Raw genomic sequence first — 27,994 nt, forward strand, 5'->3', positions numbered from 1 at the left:
AATAAGGTTATAATAAAATAAAAATATTACACACACAAACCTATATATTAATTTTGTTTAATGATTAACCTTGTTTATACATCATATTGTTCTCTGTTAGCGTTCAAACAGAATTATTGTACCACTAAAAGTGTATAAATGAACCAGCCAGTGACCCTCATGGTTTCAGAAAATACGAACGTTAATCCCCCAAGAGTCAAAACCAGTTTCTAAATTATTATTAAATCATCCAATTTTTAGAGTAATGATAACTGTTGAAAATAAGTTATAATGATACTGTAACTTAAAGGGATTCGAAAACCACGATCTCTTACACTGTTGCACGGAAGTAATCCTGTTGTGATGTACTGTTTTCTTTCAATAAAGAAGCTATTTAAAAACAAAGTTCAGTAAAACAGATGATCTGATGTCTCGAGGAAAGTTTCGAAGAGTAAAGCATTAAGGTCAGGACAGCCGGCTACTTACTTCACCTGCATGCAATAAATAAATATGTCCAAAAATAATTTTCATGTGTGCACACGCGTCTCACAGTTTCCTCAAGTCTTTATACTTTCAAATAGCAATTAAAACTTTAACACTCCTAATGTGAACAATGTGCTAAATAACTGAAAGCAGATGAGAAACAAATAGTGTGTATATCATTTTGTCTGAATCAAGTTTAAGCTACATCATGAAAAGCTCAGCTCACCGTCACGACCAGGCAATTAGCTTTAAAAGATCCCGCACGACAGATCCACTGAGTAAGATTCGCCCATTCTCATAAAAAACAACTGAAAAATGACACGAAAGCAAAACAGCTATGTAGAAACAATACAGCAAAGAAGTACGGTGACAATGGAAAATAAACCAACACCGATACAACTTTCGAGGCCATTTCGAAGCGGCTGCCTTTGTGTAAAATCGGCATGTAACTTGTATTGTTATAGTCGGAAACGTAGCTTAGAATTTAGCATAACTAGTTTTTATATTTCATCGACTGATGTACTCCAGTTTAATGTATATGTTTGGTTTACCATAATTAAAAATTAATAACAAAGCCGGTCTCGCCTTGTACTTTATTTTTTTAATTTCCGTTTCTAACATGATTTCATGACATTACGTCAGAATCATTTTATTTTGTTCGCTATATTATATTTTCTAGTAGGACGTGTGATAGCAGTTAGAAGATACAAGTTGATGAAAACAAAAACTATGGATACAACGTAGGTTGTAGTTTCCATCAGACTAACTTAATCCTCTCGCGTACTACTAGGAACATGTGCACATCATACAATTCATTACACGTACACTTCGCCCAACAGATTGAAAAGAAATAATGTTTATGTCTAAGATAATAAGAAAGAACTCCATTTAACAAACTAGAAAACCAAACAATTTGTCCGTTAGAAATATAATGTGATTTGTAAACAGTATTACTGTCATTAACCGTCATCATGCGACTAAAGTTTGATAGAATTTTACATTAGTAAATAATGAGAATCGACAGTTACCTTAATACAAGTGTTGTTGCGCACCTGAGTTGTGCAAGAAATGCACTCAGCGACCCAGTCATTTGAAAAATTGGTCATAATAACACGCAGTACAGAGTTTGTTAAAATTACTACTTTTATACCTTCAGACTTTTAACTTTATTCATGTTGCAATACTTATTAACATCAAACGAAACGCTATACATAAAATAAGCTTTGAATGCTGTTCACAAAGTGGATAAAACAGAGAGAATCTCGGTTGACAAAGAAGTTTCTGATAAAAATATGTTATCAAGATGTATGGAACAGAATGTGAACCTTTTCACATTGTAGCTCACTATCTCCACGTATCAAGAAAGCTGAGACTTTTGTATGCAATATATGCGAGTGACATAATGAAACCCACGATCTTTCAAACTTGCTGTTGGAAGACATGCTTTTATTGTTCCAGTTTTATTACCTTCTTGGGGTTAATAGGTTATATTGTGATGAAACTTCAATTAAGAATTAGGCTATTTTAAAGTTTCCTAAATTTTCAACTATTGAAATCGACCAAAAGTCTATTTTAATTACCCTAAACTTTCCAACCATTGGAATGAAGCAGAGAATATTGTTTGGAATATCATAAATCAAAACCTTTTAGTTACAAAACAAAGTACCTTAAAAATATATTCCAAATGAAAAACTTTGCATGCAACAGTGCGTTAGCATCATGTAAACAAATACAGATATAAAGTTTTATTTTATTTACATCAACAAAAAGTTCTTGTGTATCACAGCGATCGGTTCAAAGAAGGCATTTCATAAAGGCTAAGCGTAGGTTTACGTCTGTGCTTGATATGCTAAAAACCTCTACGCCGTAAAGTTTCACTGTTGTGAATTGATGAAAATGTCTCTTGGATTCCAACAACTCAGCTCGTGGCAAAATGGTACTTGATGAACCAGTGAAGCTTGACAGTTTTATTACGATTTACTCTAGGTTCTCTGGCGTCAACTCAATCACAGAAGCTTAATTACAGTACACTGTCTGTTGTGACTAATTGCTCTTTAGGATTCCTAACGGTTACGTATCAAGCACAATTTTTTTTTCTCCTGTAAGCAATTGTGGAAAACAGAAGCTTAATAACAATTTAAGTCAACCTATTTAATGACAGCTACTTACAAAAGTAGGGTTAACAATCTTCATGTAACCTGAAACAAAACAATGTTATTAATCAATTTTAATAATAATAATAATAAATAAATAAGTAATGCCAGAAAATAACACAATCCTGGCCAGATAAATACACGAGAATAAAATATACTACACCTCATACGTAAAAGGTACAGCAAGAGATTTGAACATTATTTTTTTTCTTATTTTCTCGGTTTTAAATGTGCCGCCATCTGTTGAGAAATGATATTAATTAAAATATTGAATTCTCTATACTTTTTCGTAAAACTTCAAATATTCATGACAATGAAACTAATAATACCAAAGTTTACCAAATTCATCTAATGTTCATGTGTATCGCAGCTGGTTAACGCTCAGGCACACATATATCAAACAGCATTCTTCCAAACTTCACCATTTTTAAAAGGTATGGAGTGTATATTACGCACTATGACTACCACAAACTCACTATATGACAGTTTAATTTTATTAACACAAATGTGTTTAGAGTTACTTAACCAACATAAGCAATCAAACCAATTTAAAAAGTACACAGAAAATGTGGGAGAATAATAAGATCCATTTGTGGCTTTTCTTAAATTATTAATTATTAGAAATTTTATCGTTATTGTGTGTGTGTTTTTCTTATAGCAAAGCCACATCGGGCTATCTGCTGAGCCCACTAAGGGGAATTGTTGGTAGCTAAAAAATAATACAATGAAAGAAGTCTACTTATTCGGACATTTTAACACTTTAACAAAATGGATTGATTGTTTGGAATTGAGCACAAAGCTGCACAGAAGGCTATCGGTGCTTTCTCACCAGGGGTATCGAAACCACATTCGTAGCGTTCTATGTCCGCAGATATACCAATGGAGGGAGGGATAATTTCGTATGGCACGTGCATTTTGAAAACAACAGATCTTTGGAAGTTGACTTCAGTTAACAGGTATGCAAATGACAAATGGCCTGGTTAAGCAAAGTACTGTGACAGCTCATAAACTGGCAGCATTATTTATTTTCATCAAAGGCAAAGGAAAGTGGTGTGAAATAAAATAAAAAACAAACATTCTACAGCAAATCATTATATTGTTATTAAATATATGTATGTGTGTGTGTGTGGATTGACAATGTCAATTTCCACAAAATAAACCAGTATTATACATCTGGGTGTTTATTTTCTAATATGTCTGACTAATTTATGTACGTATCTAGGTTTCTATACAATTCAGCAACAAGAGTAAAGCAAGATAAATGGTTTAGAATTAAATCAGCCACCTAAATATAACATAATGAAATATATACAATAAACAGACATTATCAAAAGCGGAATAGAAGTAAACTGAAAATCAAAATATTTACATCTTAATTTTCGAGTGGGAGATCGTACCTTCCATCGGATGGGATATCCGTGAAAATAACTATGTGTGTGCTTTGTTATTGCAAAACCACATCGGGCTATCCACTGAGGGTAATCGAGCCCCTAATTTTAGCATTGTAAATCCGTAAACTTACCGCTGTACCAGCGCGTGATCTGTGAAAATAACTTACGTTAAATGTAGAAAAATTAGCCTTTTCACCCCAACTTTTAGCATGTCTAAACGTGCCTCACTTAATATATCCAGTACAGTCAAGGGCGTGAGACTTAATACTGCCACATACCATATCGACATCTGTATCATGGGCAGGGTGTAGCCTAATCTTTAGCTTGCAGAAACTGTAAATCTTGGGATTCATAGTTCGTATGGCGTTGCGGCTAAAAACGTGATCCGTACCTTGTGGCCAGAGTGATATTCAAAACCCAACACAGCATTCGGTCAATCAAAAGTGCGTGGATAGCTTTTAAGCTGTGATGGAGTTTTAATAATTCAGCCAGATATCATGAAATTATTTTTAATCAAGCATGCATTTCAATCACAGACCTACAGTATAACGTTAATACAATATCTAACAACTTTCACTTCTAATTTCAATCACAGATCTACAGTATAACATAATACAATATCTAACAACTTTCACTTCTAATTTCAATCATAGACCTACAGTATAACATAATACAATACCTAACAACTTTCACTTCTAATTTCAATCATAGACCTACAGTATAACATAATACAATACCTAACAACTTTCACTTCTAATTTCAATCACAGATCTACAGTATAACATAATAAAATATCTAACAACTTTCACTTCTAATTTCAATCATAGACCTACAGTATAACGTTAATACAATACCTAACAACTTTCACTTCTAATTTCAATCATAGACCTACAGTATAACGTTAATACAATACCTAACAACTTTCACTTCTAATTTCAATCATAGACCTACAGTATAACGTTAATACAATACCTAACAACTTTCACTTCTAATTTCAATCATAGACCTACAGTATAACGTTAATACAATACCTAACAACTTTCACTTCTAATTTCAATCATAGACCTACAGTATAACGTTAATACAATACCTAACAACTTTCACTTCTAATTTCAATCATAGACCTACAGTATAACGTTAATACAATATCTAACAACTTTCACTTCTGAACGCCTCCTTCCCTTTCTCTTCCTCCCCCACCCCCACACACACACCCAGTTGGGCTCAACAATCAGCATTTATGTCTACGACGCAAGAAACCGGAAAGCCGGATTTTCGTTACCCATGGTAGGCCGACCACAGATAGCACATTGTATAGCTTTGCTTTTAACAACCAGCAAACCAATTACTTTTAAAATGGAGTCGATCATCATGACACCTGTAATCCAGTAAATGCAAATCAAACCAATCACAGATCTGCACTTTGTGGAACCATCCGTAACAAAAATCAAACAAAAACCATAAACGTACAAGTAATCAGTGACAAACATACACCACGTACTCGTTAATTAAACAAACACAATAGACCAAGATGAAGCCAGTCCATTATTTATCGAAGAAATACAACCACCACTGACCCATTATTTAAATAAAATGGACTACGATGATATCACCAGGGGTTAAAACAAGCTGGTGCTTATTTGAACTTGTACTAGTTCCCTTCCATTTTCCGACAAAGTAACGCTCATTTTATGGAAGCCGTGCCGAACTCAATTTTGTTTGTGTTTTTGTTTTTTTTTATGTCTTAGTAGTTCAGTTTAAATAGTGGATGAAGGGTGTATGACTAAGTTGTATAAAACTTAATACTCAGAACTAGGGCAAAGGTATGGCAGTTCCGGCCTTAGCCATTGGGTAGGCAAAATAAAAAGTACTGGACTCCTAATATTAATAACTTGTGACGGAAATTTTCCGTTAGTTATTGTTCATTATGAAATGAAGACAAAAAATTATTAATAAACAAAGTTAAACAATTTTTCTGATACATTACTAACAAAATGAAAAAAAAATCTGTAGCCATTGTTGATCAAACCTGAGTGTCCATTTCGAAATCATCAGTCGCTACTATCTAAAACAACAGAAAACAGTTTTGGAATATCACATTTTCAAGTTCAATACGAATTGAAAAGGGGGAACTTTTGCGATCCTGCGCGGTTTCTTAGTGTTTAGAATACATTAAAGAGGAAGTAAAGTTTAAACAGTGAAAAACTGAACTTTCCTGTTTACAAGGTGTGATTGGTGTCCCTAATGCAAACTTAGAGCAAGGCTACATTGGGCTACCTTTATATCTTCACCGCGCGGAAATGGACCACATATTTGAGTTTTTCAAATCCGTATACTTGCCACTGTCCCAATGATGGATCACTGGGTACCAACTCAGCTGTCTAATATATAGTTTTCCTTATTCCTCTACACGTATTACCACACAATGTCAAATATCTAATCCCAACAAAGAATTCTCGTCAAACTGAACTTGCAGAACTAAAGCAAGAAAGAATCATTCTTCACAGTTTAGTAACTAACCAAATCGTTTTTATTTGATTAAACAAAACCTGAAAGACTATTTATCTTACAGGTTTCATTACATTTAACAAACTAACAGCCTTCAATCTAACTCACCGAGTTTTAGCAATCGACTTGACTTAGTAATCTGAATATGGCTTATGAGTTTGGGTAACATTGGAGTACAAAGAGTCAGCAATATCTTTCACGGGAAGTTAAGTGCTTTAACCAGTATTATGATAACCTATTTCACAAAACAAACCATCTGTTGTTACACATTCGCCAGCAGTTTTTAAAAATAAAAATGGAGGATTGTACAAACAAACATTTTTTCAAAAACTTATTCCCCAGCTTTACAGACTTTGTTGTTGTTTAATTTATCACAAACTTTCTCCCACCAAAAAATTCATCATACTGTAAAATTTTGTTGCAGTCATACCTACTTGATGTATGGTTGTGTGTGTTTGCACACCCCATGTTAGCTGATCACAGTTTCATCAATGAAGAATGTTTTTGCCGGTAAAAGTTAGTCATAGACATTCTAGCATGAATAAGTGGAAAGTTTCGCTTGCCACATCAGGCTTTTAAAGTTTCACTTGCAAATGAGAATAATTTGAATTCCTGCGGATTACAATTAGCAGTATGAACCATTTAGAAACCTTCAAAAATTAAATACCAGTAGGCTCTTCTTAAAATACCACGTGGTACAAAACATTTCAACAATTGGTTTACCTGTTTCAAATCCCAGGTGCCAGTCAGATAAGAGTCGCTAGTGAGTAGCAGTCAGAAGCTGTTTTCATCTGGTTCACAAGTTTTAAACGAGGAACTGCTGTGCACATATGTTTTCGGCTTATTTTTTGGCGGTCCCCCAGCAAAAACTTCACAGCCACCATTTTGGGAAACACTACTCTAAGCATCATTGCAGCGATGTTTTTTTTCTATAATTGTTATAAGTTGTTGAGCTGGTCTTTGTTCCATGTTTGTGCGTTTTTGTAATTTATTCACGTGGTAGGCCGAATTTTGAACAATTATGACGAAATAGGTCAACTGGGCACTGTCTGCTATTTCTTGCACTTTAAAAGTTTGTCCAATCGTCTGCCATAACTCCAAGTAGTCAATCAACAGAAAGTAGCATTTTACAGATTATTGATGGTAGGAATAATTATTTTGATTTCATTGGCTTGGGTTGTTTAAAAATAATAACAATAAGAACTTGCTAGGGAGAAGTAGGAGAATAATTCTTAGGCTCAGCTGTTAGAGTGCACCCCTTGTGTGCGAACGAAAATTCCGGTTCAAATCCGCGTCGAGGAAATATGTATAAAATTGTCAATACAAAATGCTGCTAACAAATAATAAAAGGTGTTTGAAGAAGCAAGCATCGCCAATTACAAATAGAAGTTCATAAAACAACAACAAAAAATAACAGTAGAACTAGCAAGGAAATTTCCAGACAGTTCAGACACATGAAGATAGAAATATTATTAATGAATACTACATGAGAAAAGTGGATGTATTCTTCAATCACTGTTAAGGAAATTCTATGCACTGCTACAATACGTTCCCAATGTACTTACGTCTCATATGGAATTTTAACCCCCTTCTTTTTTTCTTTATTTTTTTAATTACACCATGTGATAACAGCTGCAGACGAAATATCTTACTGGGTCTAATCCCCCCAGTCATCTTGTTGTTTCAGACCTGTCAAGGAGAATACTTTAAGGTGGTCCACAACGATTAACAAAAGTGGGGCCCAGCAAGAATAACTCTTGCAATATTAGTCGGGTTTTCTCTAGCGATAGTTGACTTCCTGAGTAAGCTATCAATCTCTGCTGTTTGCTAACGCCCATCCTGCAACATCCACGCACACATGCCTCGTGAAGAACGTCATCATGCTGCGCAAACCGTGCGCGCAGTCTGCTTTATGAGCCTTTCTCTGACATGAACTATAATTTATATATAAATCACCACTTCGTGCAATCCAGAGTTGCTTTTATGTTAAGAAAGAAAACAATCATTTTTTTAAATTATCTATCTACTTCACAAAATGTCTCACCAGAGCAGTTGCAACGGTTTTTCGATACTTTGAATTAGATGATGTAATCTTTTTTTTTTCTTTTAAAATACGCTGTACACTTCTAAACCGAGAGCAATTCATTCTTAGAATATAATTTAAAAAATACAGACTGTCTTCCCAATCACGTTTGTTCGAATTTATTTTATCGGTTCAGATACACAATAAACTATGGTAGCAAGTTGACATAAATTTGTTTTTTTTTTAATTTTGTAGCTTGCGTCCCCTCTTTTTTTTTTTTTACACATTCCTAAATGATATTATATCTACCTGAAGAAATTCGTTCTAAAACTCCAAATAATGAGTTTAGTGTGATAAGTCGTTGCTTCTTACTGTGACGCACTTAAAATGTCAAAATTACATTTTTACGTTTTGATTGTTTTTTTTTGAATTGCGCGTAAAGCTACTCGAGAGCTATCTGCGCTAGCCGTCCCTAATTTATCAGTATAAGACTAGAGGGAAGACAGCTAGTCAATACCACCCACCGCCAACTATTAGGCTATTCTTTTACCAACAAATAGTGGGATTGACCGGTTGAAAGGGCGAGCATGTTTGGTGTGACGGGGGCTCGAACACGCGACCCTCGGGTTTACGAGTCGAGCGCCTTAACACGCTTGGCCTTGCCGGGCCTTCATCGTTTTGAACGATGCTCGAATTTAAAATATTGAATTTAGTAATCATGAATAGCAGGGGCTTACAAAATATCTGCAGTCAAATTAGTGTCTTTTTTTTGTAACAGTACTTTAAGTAAATCCCTGATTTTTAGAATAATACAAAATAATTCTAACTGTAGACACCAAAATCTGTAACATCACTTGTATTAAGCCTGACACTAGTTAAATCGTTATTTACTATGGCCTATGTTTCATAGAGATAAGTTAGCACTGTAACAGATTTACTTTTGTACATTTATCTTAGTGACTACTTTTGTTTCAGTATAGTTTTTAATGCATGTGACGTATATTGTTGGATGCGTATTGCACAAGTTCCGCCTTTTCTCTAAATCTGTAGAAGCTTCTTAAGAGTAAGAATCAGCAGTATTTGTTTTATGAAAACGCTAGCGTGTTCCAGCTTTATTAAACCTTCTAGAATCTCGCGTGATTCGTATAAAAGCAGGCAGCTGAGAGACAGTAATAAAACATTATTATTGGTAAGCTACAATCAGAAATTTACCTCTCTCCCTTGTTTTTAATTACACCATACAATAAAAGTTGTAGACGAAATATCTTAATGGGTTTAATTTCCGTATAATTGTTATTAACGCTTATTAACCGAAAACTGCAGAATTTGACTAGAAACGTTTATAGATTTCGAAAATGACAATCCGTTCAACTTCAGTGAATTAATTTCGGAGGTTAGTATTTCTAGATGGACATTAAACATCTTCATCGGTAAAAAGTAAGCGTTGTGAGGCCAATCAAGCTAGCTAACTTAAGTGTGGTGTAACAAAATTAACTAAGAATTAATTTACTCAACGTGAACCTGGATCGTCGATAAAAATATTCAGTTCTAAACCGGATATAAGACTCAGTATTATCTGCAACTTTGTGAAACTATTGTATATAAATCGTTATTTGTAACAACTATTTGTGATAACTATTAATATAAATTGTGTTTGTTTTTGTTTTTTGTTTGTATATTAAAATATATTTGCGTCAAAAAAGAGAATTGTGTGTATCAATCTTGTTAGAAAATATGATAAATTTAATATATATTAACATTTAATTAACTTTTAAACTCAAATTAAAATTTCTGTCCATTTGAAATCATAACACTGTAACTTGCCATTGATAAAATTAATAACTTAAAAATAAATAAGTTACAAAATGTTTTAACGAGATCAGAATAGTTTCTAGCCCAGATCAATCTTAACATGCAGGTTAACGCACGTAAAGTAGTAACTGAAACAATGTCCATTGAAAACAATACAATCTCCAATAAATAGGATATTTTAAATAATTCTAATAAATCGAACTTTTGTTTTAACTTTGTTGTTCTGAAAATTCAGATACATAGTTTTTTCTTCTTGTGATCACTTTAAACCTGCAATTTGTTTTTGTTTAATCACGAAGCGAGACAGTGGAGTATTTATGTTATGCCCATCTCAAATATCAAACACCGATTTGTAGCTTTATAAGATTTCCAGCTGAGTCATTGGGGATGGTAGAAAATAAACAAAGAAAGTAAATGAGACAAATATTTTCTGGGTCAAATAATTGCATTTTAAGATCGTTTAAATCCTACTTGCTCGAATAGTTATATACCTATAAAAATAATCGTTATAAATATTAAGTGTTGAAATTCAAATATATTATGTATATAATAAGGTTGCGTTTGTCATTCGAAAGCTAAAAGTCTCATATCGTTAGAAAGAGCTTTGTTCAGGTAAGACCCGGCAAGGCCAGGTGGGTTAAGGTGTTCGACTCTTATCTGAGGGTTGCGGGTTCGACCCCGTCACACCAAACATACTCGCCCTTTCAGCCGTGAGAGCGTTATAATGTAACAGAAACAATAGTAAATTCCGCTATTCGTTGGTAAAAAGAGTAGCCCAGGAGTTGGCGGTGGGTGGTGATGACTAGCTGCCTTCCCTCTAGTCTTACACTGCTAAATTAGGGACGGCTAGCGCAGATAGCCCTCGTGTAGCTTTGAGCTAAATTAAAAAAAAAAACAATTGTTCAGGGAATGCAGATCGCTTATTGATTTTCAATACAAAGAGTTTGCTACACGAGAGTGCAATATTGTTGTCATCACGTGATAACTGGCTTTCATTTCAACTTTTTTTTTTACAAAGTATTTCACACAACACTTAACACAATTTCTATGGACTTTCTCGACGTAATAAGATCTAAAATATGAATACAGAGTTCGTTCAAAACTATATAATTAACATTTTATGAAACACATTCAGACGCTTCTGTAGTATCAACGAAGTTTGTCATTTATTTTACGCTTCTTTTCGTTTTATAGACCGTCTGCTAAGAACATCTTTTGGTTAATTTTTTCATTACTACTGGTTTTATTCTTCGTTTTGGTGAGATTCAATTCGTAAAACCATGTCATACATTAAACGCTCATAATTGTACACTTTTATGAATACAATTACTTTATCGTTTAGATTGTGTAAATTTACTAAATAAAATTACGTACGTGTAGTTTTATTAAATAAAATTACGTCTATATGAGTTTGTCTGATCGCGTAAACTTCTCCAAATAGACTAGGATGTATCCAATACTATTCCTGCAAGAAATCGTAGTTTAAATAGCGTGCGTGAAAAATGATAGAATAAGGAAAATTCAAGCGAAGGGCATGAAAACTACAGCAAATGTTCATGGAATGAGGCTAGTTTAATTAACATGATAATATTCTTGAATCATTTTCAAGTGGAAGAAGAATTCGACAAATTTTAAAATATATTCACTGCATGAAGTCTTGTTCTGGGCATTAATAAAAATATTCATAGAAATGCTTTTTGTTGTTGCTGAAATCCTTCAGTCATTCTGTAGCAATAGTTAAGTTATTTGGCCAAGTTAATTATCTCTAACTACACTCTACCAACATCGTTAAGAGTTTTACTTCAGGGCAAGTTCCAAATAATTTATTATGTTGTTAAAAAAGAGCCACATACATTTACTTTGACTCCTAAAACAAAACCGCTAGATAGTTTAACGAGTGATATTTTAGACCCTTTAACCTTACCCGTCCCTATTACACAAATTATTTTCTAACCATAACAGTGTACACAAGGTAATGCTCAAGTGGCATTAGGAAAACCTGTCTCATTTAAATTATAGCTTTTCTTTCTCAGTAACTTGTGAAAATTTAAGATTTACTGTCAAACATCTTTAGACACGTAAACAATTAACAGAATAAACCTTTCAAAGCTCCTGAAAGTAAGAACGAGTTTTACAATGTGAATATAAAAATGTGTTTTTCTTATTTCGTCACATATATTCATACTTATTTTGAGTGCACATCTATAAGTACCAGTCGCTAAAATGTGAAGTTAAATATCGTTAAATAATGTGAAACAACCTTCATTGGACTTATTTAGTTAGACATTCTACAACAAACTCAGAAACGTACGTAGACGGGTAATAAGCGTGGCAGACTGTAAACCCAAGAGTCTCCCTTGTTCGTGCCCCATAACCGCAAAATAAATTAATGTGTTAAAATAATGAGAATCAATTCCCACTAGTCGATAAGCGTATTCAAAGAATTGCAGTTAGTCAAAAATTAGGGGCGGCTAGCGCTCATGTAGTTTTGATCATATATTCTAAATAAAGGAGACTCCATAGTCTTCAAATTAACACATTAACACTTGTTAATTTAACACTGCACAACTTAATTTGGGATATTATATATAAGAAAAGAAAAAATATTGTAAAAGTCCCTTCTTTTCAAATCAATGCTATGTAAAAAAGGCAGTTAACAACCCTACAGTGTGCGCGTGCGTATAGCAGACTCACATAATTTTGTCAGAGATAACTTTGATACGTATCATAGTTTAAAGTGCTCCAACTTGTTCAAAAACCATGGACCATGGCTAGAACTTGAAAATGATTAAGTATTTCAATTATGTGAAAGAGTCATCGAACTAATAGATGCCAGCAAATCACAACAGGCTGTTGCGAACTTGCTATAACTGTTTCTTTAGGAAAATATGGAACAGTTTCATAAACCGATAACCGTCAGCGTTAGTTGTTGATCTGACAGTTACAGCTCACAGACTGTTAGAATAGGAAAAAAGGAGAAAAAATATATGCTCAAAACAAAACATTATGACATTTTGAGCAAAATTCATTTCACAGATGAATCGCGATTCATTCTGCAGCCTGATAACAGCAGTATAATCATTTGAGCCGAGTTTGTGACCGAATCCATTTTTTTATATGAATGTTATTAATATGATGGTAGTGGAGGTATGGCGTAGGGCAGGAATAGTCGTTGATGGGCCATACCAATCTCTGTATCCGGAGAAATGGTATTAATGTCATAGACAATACATAGGTCACATCCTAAGGTTATTTATGCTGCCATGTGCTAATGAAATTAACATTACTTTCATCAATTCATGAATGTCCTCACTGAAAGGAAAAGAGGAATAATAAACTATTGTGTCCTGGACTTCAGTCGTTATCGTGTGAGTATGGAATACTCTTGGAACACCGATTTTGTAACTTTAGTCACCCTGGAACCCCCTTTTAATTAATTTTTTTTTCTGCAGGACCCCAAACCTATCGATGTATTTTTTATTTTGATACACACACACAAAGATCCCGTGTACACTCAAAGCCGTATTAAAAAATTGTTTTAATTACTGTTCATTTTATTTTACAAAAAAATATTCCATATATCGTTTTTTACAATATTTTTAATGAAAATTTGGACACGACTTGCAAACTCAAGTTTCAGAAATGTTTATCTAGAAAGTACAGTGGCTTCCCTCCAGGTGACATTATACACTAAAGATGCTCCGAAACGAACTCTTTTAGAGAAATTACCAGTTGAACCACATGGCCTTCTCGACCTCAGATTGTAAGAAAGCAACGGAGGTGTCATATTACCCTTGTTGTTTATGTAGATATGTAAAGACGTCTTTCACGTAAAGTGAAGAATTAACTGACACTTCGTTTGTTTGTAGTTAAGCACAACGCTACAAAATGGGTTATCTGTGCTCTGTCCAACACGGGTATCGAAGCCCGGTACTTAGTGTTGGAAGTCCGCAGACATGTCGCTGTGTCCCTGAGAAGCACATTCACAGTTCATCGTAGCGTTTTGCCTTATCATAGCTATAACGTTAAGATTTCAAACTATCTTTTGTTTGGGGCAGTGTGTATTATTTGGTTTTATTTTATATATTCAATAATAACAATATGAACGGTTTTCAAAGAGTTTATAAAAATGATTCCCATCAAGTTAAACCTGTACAACAAAAACGCTTTTCTGTGTGATTTTTAAGACATTCACAAACATCTCCGCACAAACTCTTATTAACCAATACCTTCATACCTCTCTATACACAGGAACAGCGGATAACACATATAAAAATCGTTACATATACTATACTATATACTATATACGTGAATAATACACAATGCTAATTTATATTATGAAAGCAGACTAACCTTAAGAACAGAGAATATAGAGCTAATTCAACATATAATCCTGAAATACTGCGTTACTTAAAGTATACTTGAAAAGAAACAGTTATAGGACAACCGCCAATAACTGTTTCAGTAATCAATCAGGCAAATTCTGGAGAAATATGAATGGCCAAGTCATTTTCTTTCTTCAGGAATTGCTTAAGAAAGTATCAGCTAACGTTCCAGATTTGTCAGTTAATGACATATTAGTTTCACAGAGCAACAACGAGATTAAGTTCTTTTAGCGGAATTCAAATGTTCACGCTTAAGTTAATTTATATACAACTTCCTGTAATAAATATTAATAAATACAGAAGAAGAAACAAATAGCCCGCCACCAGTTTACCTTGAACTCAGTCACACACAGCCGATTTTTGTTTTACTTAAACTGGCGTTATTCATTCTCAACATTTCCCACTTCACTAAATCTCGCAAAACCACGTAATCAGCGAGATACAACAATCCAAGTGTTAAACTATTCCTGTCCAAGCATTTCCTTAATTTATTTTATTTATTTATATTTTGCAAGTTGATAAATATTTAAAGTATTATAACAAACACACACAGAAACGCGTTGATAATATACAAAACAACAGATATAAAATAAAAGTTTACAAAACGTAACCTGCGACATCTGGTGTCAAAATGTCGAGATATACATGAAAGTTAGTACACATATTGAGCGCACTAAGTAATGTCGCAAGGACATATATATATATATATGTACATATTACGAATACTACGAATTCGTTTGCCCTAAATCACATAGACGCTCTGGTTTTAGCATATTTAGTTTGATCATGCTACAGCAAGATAGACTTTAACACTTGAAAAGACCCTCGTGCAAGAGCTATTATGTCTGATGCCACTGATGTTCGAAAAATACAGCGTCGACAGAAAGTTTCTCACATTGCAAAAAACCGTCCGTTCAGGGCTTTGATTAAGAGATTCCAACTCGGCTTTATTCACTCAGAAATTTGATTGACAAACGTCAGTGCTCGCTTTTACCTGACACGATATTTTAATCGAAAACAACTTTACAAGCTAGCTTTTTCCGACTGAAGATTTTGATTTAAAAAAAAAGATGGTAAAAGACCAACCACTCAAGTCTGTACGCTCTGTATAGGTCAAATGTACAAGTAAATGAGAGTACCGAATGAAATGAAGAAAAGGTGGAAATACGATTGTAAAAATTTATTATTGTTAATTTAAATATGTTTAAAAAGTCCATACTCAAGAACTTTCTATAGAACAATGCGACAAGTTCTGTTTCTTCTAACCCCAGTAAGGCGAGATGGTTAGGGCGCTCGACTCGTAATCTGAAGGTCGCAGGCTCGAATCCCCGTTACATCAAACATTCTCGCCCTTTCAGCCGTGGAAGCTTCATAATGTGCGGTCAGTCCCGCTATTCGTTGGTAAAGGAGTAGCCCAAGAGTTGGCGATGGGTGGTGATGACTAGCTGCCTTCTTTCTTGTCTTACACTGCTAAATTAGGGGCGGCTAGCGCGGATAACCCTCGTGTAGCTTTGCGCGATTTTCAAACAAATTGTTTCCGCTATCTCCAGTATTCAGACAAGAAGAAAGAAAGAAAAACCTTATCACTGTTAAACTGTATTAAGAGTAAATAAGCAAACTGTAGTACATAAAAAACTTCTCACGTTTATTAAAACTTTAAATAAATCTTAACATGTTCTCTGTTGCTTAGGGCGACAGTTATACAGCATTTATAACGGTATCACTAAGTAATACTGTGTGTTGATTGTCTCCTAATGTCATACGTCATGTACAAAACATGTTCCTCCTATCATATTAAAATAAAAATATCCGGAGTTCGTTTATTTTTCACCTATGTATGCAAACGGATGCTATAATTTTGTTAAACAACTGAATAAATCAGAAATGATGTCATAATATCTATTGTTTTACCGAGAACTGTAGTAGTTCGAATTATTGCTCCAAAGAATTTTAAGAATAGCGAAAATTTTAAACAGAAAAAATACTAAATATCAATTTTATTTTATTTTTATTCAGAATTTTTTTATTTCAAAAAGTTAAAAATGTTTTTAACAATAAGCCACAAGTCTTGTAACGACGTTCACAGTAAAGATATAATAGTACCACTAACGTTTCAGCTAAAAGCGAGCCCTCGCCCTCTCCCTGGTGACTCAGGGTTATGTATTAGCTTTTATAACATTAAAAATCAGGATTTAATTCTTTGGTGAGCAAAGCACAAATAACTCATTGTGCAGCTTCGTGGTCAATAACAAACGAATAAATATACATGGGAAAAATTAAAAGTCTCAAAAACATCATCACAGTATTACCTTTACCGTTTGTCTAACGTACGTATCCTGCTGTTCTCTCTCCTTGAGGGCCCGGCATGGCCAAGTGTGTTAAGGCGTTCGACTCGTAATCCGAGGGTCGCGGGTTCGAATCTCGGTCGCACCAAACATGCTTGCCCTCAAGCCGTAGGTGCGTCATAATGTGACGGTCAATTCCACTATTCGTTGGTAAAAGAGTAGCCCAAGAGTTGGCGATGGGTGATGATGACTAGTTGCCTTACTTCTAGTCTTACACTGTTAAATTAGGGACGGCTAGCGCAGATAGCCCTCGAGTAGCTTTGCACGAAATTCAAAAACAAAATAAAAAACATTCTCTCCTTGAACTGAAATTGTATGTGCGTATAATTGAATATGAAAGTTTGCGGTCATATTAAAGACAGCAGTAATAGCAAGCATTCCAGTAAGCACAATTAGCGAGGAAGAATTAATGCTATGTCCTTGGCAGAGAAACTTGACATTAACCAGACTGTCACTAATAGATTTAGTTCCATGACTTGCGTAAACCGAGTTTAAAATATTATGTTTCGTTTCAGGATTAAAAATAATTCAAATTTTCATTCGTTTTCAAATGCCAGCACACGTCATAAACATTGTAAAACAGTCGTTACTAATTCGAGAAAATACACAATGCTTTTACTGCTAGCTTAATTTGTGAATAACGGGTGGTTAAAGTTGACCAGCACGTACACCGCTAGAGGGCCACAAAAACAATATGAAAAAAAAAGGCATATACTCCTGCAGAACACTGAGCACATCTCTTTGGTTTTGCATAGAAATATGTTGGTTCTAGCGTTTCCACAGCCACAAAGTGATAATGTTTCATGTCAATCAAGCACCAATGTATGTTCCACACGCGAGCGCGCGTGTATTCCATCACCTTTTCCTAAACAATTTTAACAAATAACACAAAGTGATTACGTAAAGAATTACGTAAAAAAAGTCGACTTTCAGCACGTCATGGATCCAATGTACAAATAGTCTTAAAGCTGTGGTATATATTTTGATTATATTTATTTGATGTCATATCCCTTGCCCATTAAATACACCAGAAGCGTAGCTGGGGAGTGATAGTGGTCGAGGGTCGATTGACCGCCCCAACATTCTAAAGATTTAGAAAATCCATTGTCTTCTATGGTTTTTTTCGTGTGTGTGTGTTTGTTTGTTTTTCTGAATAAACACTTTCTTTCATGTAAGTCAATTTGGGTTGGGGTGGGGGAAGAGAACCCCACATATTGCATTGCTGGCAACGCCCCTGTACACATTTTAATTGTATTTGTTTTGCACAAAAACATTATGTTGGTGATACGACTAATAGACTTTGAACACCACGTTAAGCTGGATACACGTACCGAACACTACGAAATTTATGATATTCGCAAGTTTAACTTGTTGGAACACAGACATATCATAGGCACCTAACCTTAGGGGCAGAGGGGGCATGTGTCACCCCACTTTGAGTATTTTTTGTTAGCAAACTGTTAATTCCCCATCATTCACTTCACAGTTCTTTCTTACACTTACCTCCTTCTTCTCGTCCACCCATCCACCCCCAAAGAAAAATAAAAAAACTTGCTGTTTATACTTTAATAGTGTAGCTCATTAGCGTTAAATTCAGTTTACGTTAGTAGTATGGAAACTGTTAAGTTTATTGTTCTCAAAAATCACCTTCGTTCTTCACGTCCGTTCTAAAAACAATGTGAACATATTGGTGGCACGTGGTCCGAAACCATTCTAAAACAAGAAATAGCTCCAAAGACAGCATTAGCTTATTAAAGCGCGCATTTGGTTACACATATCGGTACAAAAATACAGAATGGTCGTATACACTCATGTTACAGTTTTAAAGCTACCTACAATTTGTATATATTTAGAAGACTTTATTTATTTACCTGTGTTAATCAGTTTATTTATTCTTTGGTAAAGCAAGTAAATGAAATAAGTGAGCAATATGGACGAACTTTAATATTTACTAAAACAAGTTCATAACATGTATAATTAAGCTTAAACTTCAAGTATTTCTAGTTTATTCTTACAAGAAAATCATTGCAGTATGTAAATTTGACAAATTTAGTAAATAAAACTTTGTAAAAAAAAGAAAAACCGACAACATGTGAAATATCTTCTTTTCTGTCTCTTAAGAGTTTAACTCATAGATAAGACTAAGAGAAACTTTGCATTTCAGAACGTTTTGGCTCATTTCTATTGTGACCCCCGCTAGTACAGCGGTATGTCTCTGTATTTACAACGCTAAAATCAGGGGTTCGATTCCCCTCGGGGGGTTGAGCAGATAGCCTTTGTGGCTTTGCTAAAAGAAAAACACACTGCTCATTTCTATTGTAACAACAAACACCCGAACTTTTATAAAACAAGCTGCACAACTTTAACACGTAAAGATATTCCACTTTTTCTACTGTTTGTTACATTTTTACACAGAGGGAAAAAAATTAAATTCATACACTGATACGTAACGTTACACTATTTTTTTTTTTTTTCACTATTTAGTCAATATTTTGGGCAGATTTTCTATGCACTCATTTGTAAGTCAGAACAGATAAGTTGTTTTCTGTCTCGAATGTCTCTTAGTAACCTTTCACCTCGTCAGCAGCGATTATAATGTAGGTCAGCTCTTTACCAAGAATCAGTTAAAGATTAGCTCAAAAGGGTCATTACGTCACTCTTTGATTAGTACGAAAACACCATTTTTGTCAGGTCATTCGATCCTCTATTATTAACCATATGTAATGTTAGTTAAGTATCAACTAATCGGTCTTAGGTAGACAATAGCATGTATACGAAATTACAGTAGAAAGAAGAATTCTAAACACTTCATATACATGCAAAGAATATAGTAAGAATTACTTACTAAAATCCTCTCTCGTTCACACAGTACGGGAACAAGATGGAATGGCTTGTTCACCAGTTCTGAATGATGGTAAAATTAATGCAACAATAAACAAATGGTGTTAAAAATAAATGAATAACTTTATGGTATTAATCCTTGTCGTAAGTTCATATCATTACAACTGTTGTTCGTGCAATTCAAAAATAATAAACACTCTTTGGGTCACTTCGTTTTTCATATACCAGCCGGTCTGATTATACCTGGTATTAAGCGAAAGGACTCGTCAGTTCTCTATGGGGCAGATATAAAGTGTTTGGCATATTATTACTTTTTATTTTTTACTTTCTATCATACACGTTATTATAATGTATATTTTAGATTATTATATACAAGATACATCCTCAATTCTTAGGAATTACATGCATGGAATACTTTAACTCAATATTTGTAACAAGTGTCAATTTTTTGGTCACAAATAAAATAAGAGTACAGGAATTATATTTATTTTATTTTGGTCTCTTCTCATGGAAGCGTTTAGTTTGTTGTAATTTTAATAAAGTAGACTCGGTTGTTACACTCATTTTTATTGGTTTGTTCAAACAAATTATGAGTAATGGTGAAAATACAAGAAGTTCTCTAGTAACCTATCCTCAATAAGAAAAATATTTAGATGACAAATGTCAATAAACAACTGCACACGTGTTATTAGTTATTCATGCCAGTTGCGTTTTCAACAATAATATCTTCGTATACGTTGCGTATTGACGAATACAATCTTATTACCAGCGTTGACTAACAACGAAACGGTGAACATATGTCAGTGTTATAATCAACCAGCGGCCCCGTAGGCCTGTGGCCCAAATTTACAGGACTGCTATAATCCAACTTTAATTTCTTTAACCAAGTTACGAACGGTTATTAGTAAGCTTACTTATTTACGTACTGTAATGTAAATCAATGATAAATTTGGGATGCACTTTCGGGGTTTCACCTGAAAAGTGTTTCCATGAAACATCTTGGTTCCCTAAGAGGATTGGTAAAAATTTTTACCTTTGCGCATACCTTGAGACCAAGGCGATTCTTTTGTTACCGTTTAGAATTGGGTGCGGCCGGTGGTTCAGGAGGAGTTGTGCTTCATACACCCAACGAATCTCACCTTCTTAACTCACTTTTTTAACTCACCTTCTTCGTCACTTACTGGAGACTGCACGGTGATGCACATGTCATTATCCATGGGAAACTGATCACAGCGAACCATGTCTGGCCAGGGATAGCCGTACGTGTTCATCCTTCTCTCACAGCCTTGACGGACTGCTTCGCACAAGGAACGACACGGATAAATTAGTCGGTCTAGGCAGACTGGCGCGAACAGCGAACATAAAAAGAGTCGCGTGTCCGGATGACATTTCAGGTTCAGAAGAGACACCCAGTGACTAGCTTGTTGGGCCACTTCAGCCATCCTGTCGTGACCCAGCAAGTTGGGAAGCCGCATCTGGTTATATCCGATACCGTTGCAAAGAGTTAGTGTTTGGGGGATTTCTACACAAGGAGGCGGAGTTGTCCTCATGCCCAACAAGTTCCAGCTAGTTTGGTAGGAGGAACCCATTGCAGCTAATAGTCCACTTACAATTAAGGTGAGGTGCACTGAGAATTCCATGATCTCTGTGTTGTGCTGCCAACCCAAGTAACAGTCCTCTGAAACTAGGGCATAACCTGTTTTCAATCACTCGTTTGCTTCCGAGATTATCTTAATATAAAAAATAATAAGATCCAATCACGATGTTGGGAGAATCCGTTTCACGTCATCGTCTCTGACATTAAAATTATAATAAGTTCTTTATTTACTTAACACCCATTAAACTTTCACTGAGCAACGTCGCCGCCATATATTGAATAAACAGTACCGTTATCTTGCGACGATCTAAAACTCACCTGTCAAAAGACAAAAGCAGATACGTCCTTGCATGCGCGCACGTGTTGATAAAGAAGGCTGCTGTTAGACGTCGCTCTTCTCTTGTAAGCAGCCAACACTATATGTACTTAAATCTGAGCTCAGAGTTTTTAAATCTCTCATGTCGCCAGAGCGGTGTGTTTTAACAGCATGGGGGTTGAACCACGTGGCTTCTTTTAGCCAATACAATTTAACAAAGAATAACCAACTAATGAAAGATATCAGGATATACGTCATCGATAGATAAAACGAAGCTAAATGAAACAGAACGTGAGACGCCAATGAAGACACAAATAACTGATGTATTGACTTCTAACCGATAATGCATCAAACGGCAAATATTTTCTTACTAGTCATATAGTGCACCTCTACAGCAATGATAACGAATATAATAAAAAGTCACCAAATTTCAAACCGAGATTTAGATTAAAATAATGCAGCAATATCCAATTAGATTCAAATAATGCAACAATATCCAACATGAAGGAAAAACTTATTTCCCCTTTTCACCTACGAATCTAAGTGACACTAAATACTTGTTTTAGATTTATTTAAAACTGCGTAACGTTTTTCCTCTGTTACAGTACAATAGTCATTGATCATTACATATTTTATCAGCCATCAGCTACAGTTCACCAGAACTTATCAGAAAGCATACAAACAACTTAAAATTTAGGGTCTAAGTCCTGTCCAAGAGATCCGGGAACAAAACCCGCAGTAGTCACGAATTCTTAACTTTGTATGAATATAAACTACTACTTGAATAATTGTACGGACTGCAGAAGAAGGTTGGTTTTGTTTGTTTGTTTGTTTGTTTTTTTATTTCGCTCAAAGCTACACGAGAGCTATCTGGAGTAGCCGTCCATAATTTGGTGTAAGACTAAAGGGAAGGCAATTAGTCACCATCATCAACCGCTACCTCTTGGGCTACTCGTTTACCAACAAATAGTGGAATTGACCGTAACATTATAACGTAGCCATGGATGAGAGGGCGAGCATGTTTGGTGACGTAGATTGGAACCTGTGACTATCAGATTACGAGCTGGGCCTAAATGAAGCTTGAAACAACGACAAGTAAACAAGTGCTTTTACTATCCATATGCTTAAAGCTGTGGAAAACATATATGAAATTTACTTTTATCGAAAATTATCCTTTCCAGAATTATAAGCAACGCTAACAAAGGCAGTTTTACATTCTGACGCTTTCTACAGATGTTGCCTGCAGTAACAACACTAGTTAATCAGTGGTGATTTATCAAGTAACACTACCATATGTATTCCGAACGATTCACCACCTCTTTACCTCCAGTTATTTTCACTCTAATTACTCACCAATCAAATAATTATCCATTTTTATATATTTTCACACTCATGATCCAGTGTCTCCTCAGAAATCAATGATCTAACATGAAAGCTAATATTCTAGTTAAGAAGTCAGCACAAGGGATCACTCACAAAGACGCTCGAGTTTTGGGTCTCTTTAAAAAAAAAAAAATGCAACGTTGATGTGTGATTCTGTGTACTGACTACTTAGCCACAGGTTATATTTTACTCATGGACCATGGACACAGGTTTACTGAGGGTTAGCTACCTCGTCTTTCACCTTTCACCGCCATTTTGTTATTACATCCCTCCACTAACACATTTCTTACATTAACGACCAACATGTTTTAATCATATCAATTAATTGTGTCACCTTACTTAAAAAAAATTGAAAATGAAAAATTATGAAATGCGGAAAACGAAATAAAAAGGAAGATTACAAAATGTAAGACTTATGTCGACATACGAAGGATTACGCATGAATAATTGGAATCTGGTGATACAAGCGCTACTGGTGAACAGCGCAGTTTAACCTTTTCATACACCAAATTCAGATTTGCCCTAACTTTGTATTGTTAGATAATGTTTCTAGTTTTCAAACTTAGTAAATATTGGTTTTATTTAAATCTGTTGAGTTTATAGTTTAACAAACGATGATAACCAACAAAGTCTCTTTTGAATCGGTATCGAAATTGTTGAAGAAAATGAATGTATCTTGTCAAACTAAAAAATAATAATATAACAAGCCTTCAATATAATACGAATAAACAGACACTAAATATCAGATGATTGAAAAACGGACAAGTATTGCTTGATTAAACCGAAACTAAATACTTCATGGTTAAACAAATACTAAATCGATCGAGTAGAACAACCACCACATGATACAAAGACACGTGAGTATGGAGTGGGGAGCAATAAGTTACGCAAAATTAGGTTTCCTTACCTCCCTAAACAACGTAAAATAAAAATACACGCTCTTGTTTCTTGTGTCAGCTTCCCTATTTTGTTTGTTTCTATGAATAAATTTATTTCAGTGGGCAAAGGAAAATGATTGGATGCAGTGTTGACGTCACATCGCCTTGCCAATGAAGAAGTTTAGGTGTAAAATAAAAACAAGAAAAATAAAAGGTCACTTATTACTTAAAATAATGTATATATATATATATATTACAGTACTGAGATACTCTATGATTGTTTGTATGTATAATTATTCATTTTAAAAGGATATAATATATATATGTACATATATAATTATACTTTCAAGTGTTTCCTTCCTTGTTTCTGTCTTCATACGTACAATACCGTTCTCGACGTGCTTTGCATGAAACAGTCGCATCTCGGAGTGCCTGGGAGTAGAAGTTCAGAGCTCGTCTGACCCTTCATTAGTCTGGTGGTAGAGAAGCGGTCATCATTTCTGTTAGTTATGCATAAGGACTGCCTCGTAGATTTCTTTGTCGCGTGCAAACGTATTGACTAGTGTCCAGTACCCTCCACATAAAACATAAACACATACACACTTAAAAAAGTTTGAACGTTTCGTCGGGTTCGGATGCTAAGACTCGTATTGAAGTAGCTTTAGCCCCAGCAAGCCATTTCCTCTACAGCCACCCGTAGTTATATGAACACACTTTGTTTCGAAGTTTCAAGCAAAGCTGCACAAAAGATATCCGCGCATAGATTATGTTCTAATATAGAACTGATAGAATAAAGGAAAGGCAGCTAGCCAACAACACCCTTCGCTAACGTTTCACTGAATAGTAGAATTTAATGCTGTTCTTGTAAGTATACTCACAGCTCCACTAGTTAATTTCTAGACCACGCTCACACAAACTTGCCCTTCTTGGACTTTGTATTCTCTTCCTATTCTCGGTGACAAACTCTTGTTACGGATCTGGTTTCACAGCAAACTACATGGTGTGTCACACATATAGACCCTTCTCTCAATGTGACACAGAACCAGATTCTACTCTTTAACTTAGGTTAAACGAGTTTATTGCCTTCATATTAAAAACATACGTGTTAAACACGTTATCCAGCTACAAGCTAAGAAATTAGGTATAAAGTCGTTCAATTTTAAATGAGGACTATATTGAACTGCCCTAGACAAATAGAATATTGCTATATATTCAAAAGCTCATGAACAGCACACAGTTATTTCTCACCAGCCTTATATTAAGTTTGAATAATTTCAACTCTCCAACTCTTCAATTCCTTTCGGTGGGCTCAGCAGATAGCCCAATGTAGCTTTGCTATAAGAAAACATATAAACAAACACACGTATCCTGAATTATGCAAATATGGACTAAAAGGAAAGTCTGAGAACCATAAGATTCGGATGTAGCCTTTGCTAAATGCGTATTGCCAGCAGCGCTCGCCACCACAGGTGATTTTTCCGATTTTTACTGTCACTCTTAGCCAGGTATGACCAGGTAGTTAAGGCACTCGACTCGTAATCTGAGGCTCGTGGGTTCGTCACACCAAACATGCTCGTCCTTTCAGCGGTCGGGGCGTTATAAAGTTACGGTCAATCTCACTATTCGTTGGTAAAAGAGTAGTCCAAGAGTTGGCGGTGGGTGGTGATAACTAGCTGCCTTCCCTCTAGTCTTACACTGCTAAATTGGGTTCAGCTAGCGCAGATGGATATCATGTAGCTTTGCGCGAAATTCAAAAACAAGCAAACAATTCTTCAGTCAATACTTTTTACGCAACATTTTTGGTAACTTGAAAGATTGGGGCACTCATTAAAAAAAGTAAAATCAGTAAGGTTATATCCTTGTAGAATTTCAGGAAATACTTAACCAGTTAGTTGATAACCTTTTTGATAACCAGTTTTTTCTAACCACCTAATCATTTTTGGCATGCTTTTTGAAGATATCTGACACAGATGGGGAAAATATAGAACAACTACCCCAGGGCCTAGACATACGTTGGGTCTATCGAAAATTTTACGAACATTTTTAAATAAAACATTATAGAACAACAATGAAAAATAAAATTGTAAATTGTTATCTAGATATTATAAAAATTAAAGCTAAGTGGAGTTTTTAACTCCACGTTCAGTGTTCTTGTAACATTATTCATTCGTTAGTTTTTGTTTTTTAATTATTTGGTTAAAATTATGCAACGTCTGGTACACAAAACTGTTACAAATATGCTTATATTTTCTTTTAACATCTCTGCAAGCTCAAACACTTATACACTGTCGTATAAAATGGCGTTCGAACCTCTCTAATAATGTTATGGTTAACGTAGAATCGATTTACATGTACAGTAAAACCCAAAAAGCATGATAGGTAATACAAACGCGAATACTTCACGAAAATCATTAAATGATCCAAAGCTATATTTTGAAACACCTGTCTCTTTCTTATTATCTTTTCCCAATCTCAATTTTTCATCCATCCTAAAACGTAGTGAAAAAAAAATAATTTCAAGCCTTAGAAACCTCTACATCCACTTTAACGGTATCAGCTTTAGCTTTAGCTAATAACTTATAACCGTAAAAAAATGTAGCTTACAACAATATTTATTGAAAAAGTTTAGAAACTGTCCTCTTGAAGCTATCTTTAGAACACTAACATGATTTGTTTGTTTTGAATTTCGCGCAAAGCTACTCGAGGGCTATCTCCATTAACCATATATAATTTACCAATGTAAGACTAGTGGGAAGACAGCTAGTCATCACCACCCACAGTCAACTCTTGGGCTACTCTTTTACCAACGAATAGTGGGATTGACCGTCACATTATAGCGCTCCCACGGCTGAAAGGGCGAGCATGTTTGGTGTGACCGGGATTCCAACCCGTGACCCTCGGATTACGAGTCGAACACCTTAACAGGCTTGGCCATGCAGGGCCTTGTCTTATCACCTATAATAGAGATCAGACACTAACATGAAATGAGAAGCTTTTTAATAAATGTTGCTACAAATCATGACTTACAACACATTTTGAAATAACGTTACCTCATCGGTTATTCCAATAACAGGGAGACTCAGTGTAATATGTAGAATTAAAACAACCGAGAAGCATTTCAAATAATTTTTCCAATAATACTCTACTTATGAATGATATGTGAATATCGAACATAAGAGTTACAAGCTTGCTCCACAAATATTGAGGTCAAAATAAGAACACGAATGAGTCACTGTTGTCTTTTATTATTAATTTACCGAGGGTGAAAGTTGGTAAGATCAATGACTGATTTCCCAGCGTAGCCTAAACTTTAAGCATATTGGATTGGTTTGTTTTGAATTTCGCACAAAGCTACACAAGAGCTATCTACGCTAGCTGTCCCTAATTTAGCAGTGTAAGACTAGAGGGAAGGCAGCTAGTTATCACCACCCACCGCCAACTCTTGGACTACTCTTTTACCAACGAATAGTGAGATTGACCGTAAATTTATAACGCCCCGACCGCTGAAAGGACGAGCATGTTTGGTGTGACGAACCCGCGACCCTCAGATTACAAGTCGAGTGCCTTAACTACCTGGTCATGCCTGGCTAAGAGTGACAGTAAAAAATCGGAAAAATCACCTGTGGTAGCGAGCGCTGCTGGCAATAGGCATTTCGGAAAGGCTACATCCAAATCCTATGGTGTATCTGACTTTCCTTTTAGTTCATATGTGCATAATTCAGGATACGTGTGTTTGTTTGTGTGTTTTATAGCAAAGTTACATCGGGCTATCTGCTGAGCCCACCGAAAGGAATCGAATCCCTGATTTTAGCGTTGTAAATCTGTAGACATACCGCTGTACTAGCGTGGGGCTGAATGATAGTATAAAGGTCGACAGTTTTCAGTCTAACGTAAGTTTCT

The 27,994-nt window shown here is 35.1% G+C and overlaps 1 protein-coding gene across 2 annotated transcripts in view; it reads right to left on the reverse strand.

Moving 5' to 3' along the window:
* LOC143249584 (secreted frizzled-related protein 5-like) overlaps positions 1 to 27,994 on the reverse strand; it is a 61,162-nt gene that overhangs the window by 26,064 nt on the left and 7,104 nt on the right. Inside the window, exon 1 of one of the 2 annotated variants that reach the window (XM_076499697.1) lies at positions 21,086 to 21,957. The exons of the other annotated variant lie outside the window; for it this stretch is intronic. Coding sequence (XP_076355812.1) covers positions 21,086 to 21,560 — 475 coding nt within the window. The 5' untranslated portion in view covers positions 21,561 to 21,957. Of the gene's footprint in view, positions 1 to 21,085; positions 21,958 to 27,994 lie in introns of those variants that run through there. 2 annotated transcript variants of the gene reach the window in all.

This window comes from Tachypleus tridentatus, chromosome 4 (assembly GCF_004210375.1).
Source record: "Tachypleus tridentatus isolate NWPU-2018 chromosome 4, ASM421037v1, whole genome shotgun sequence".
Lineage (NCBI taxonomy): Eukaryota > Metazoa > Arthropoda > Merostomata > Xiphosura > Limulidae > Tachypleus > Tachypleus tridentatus.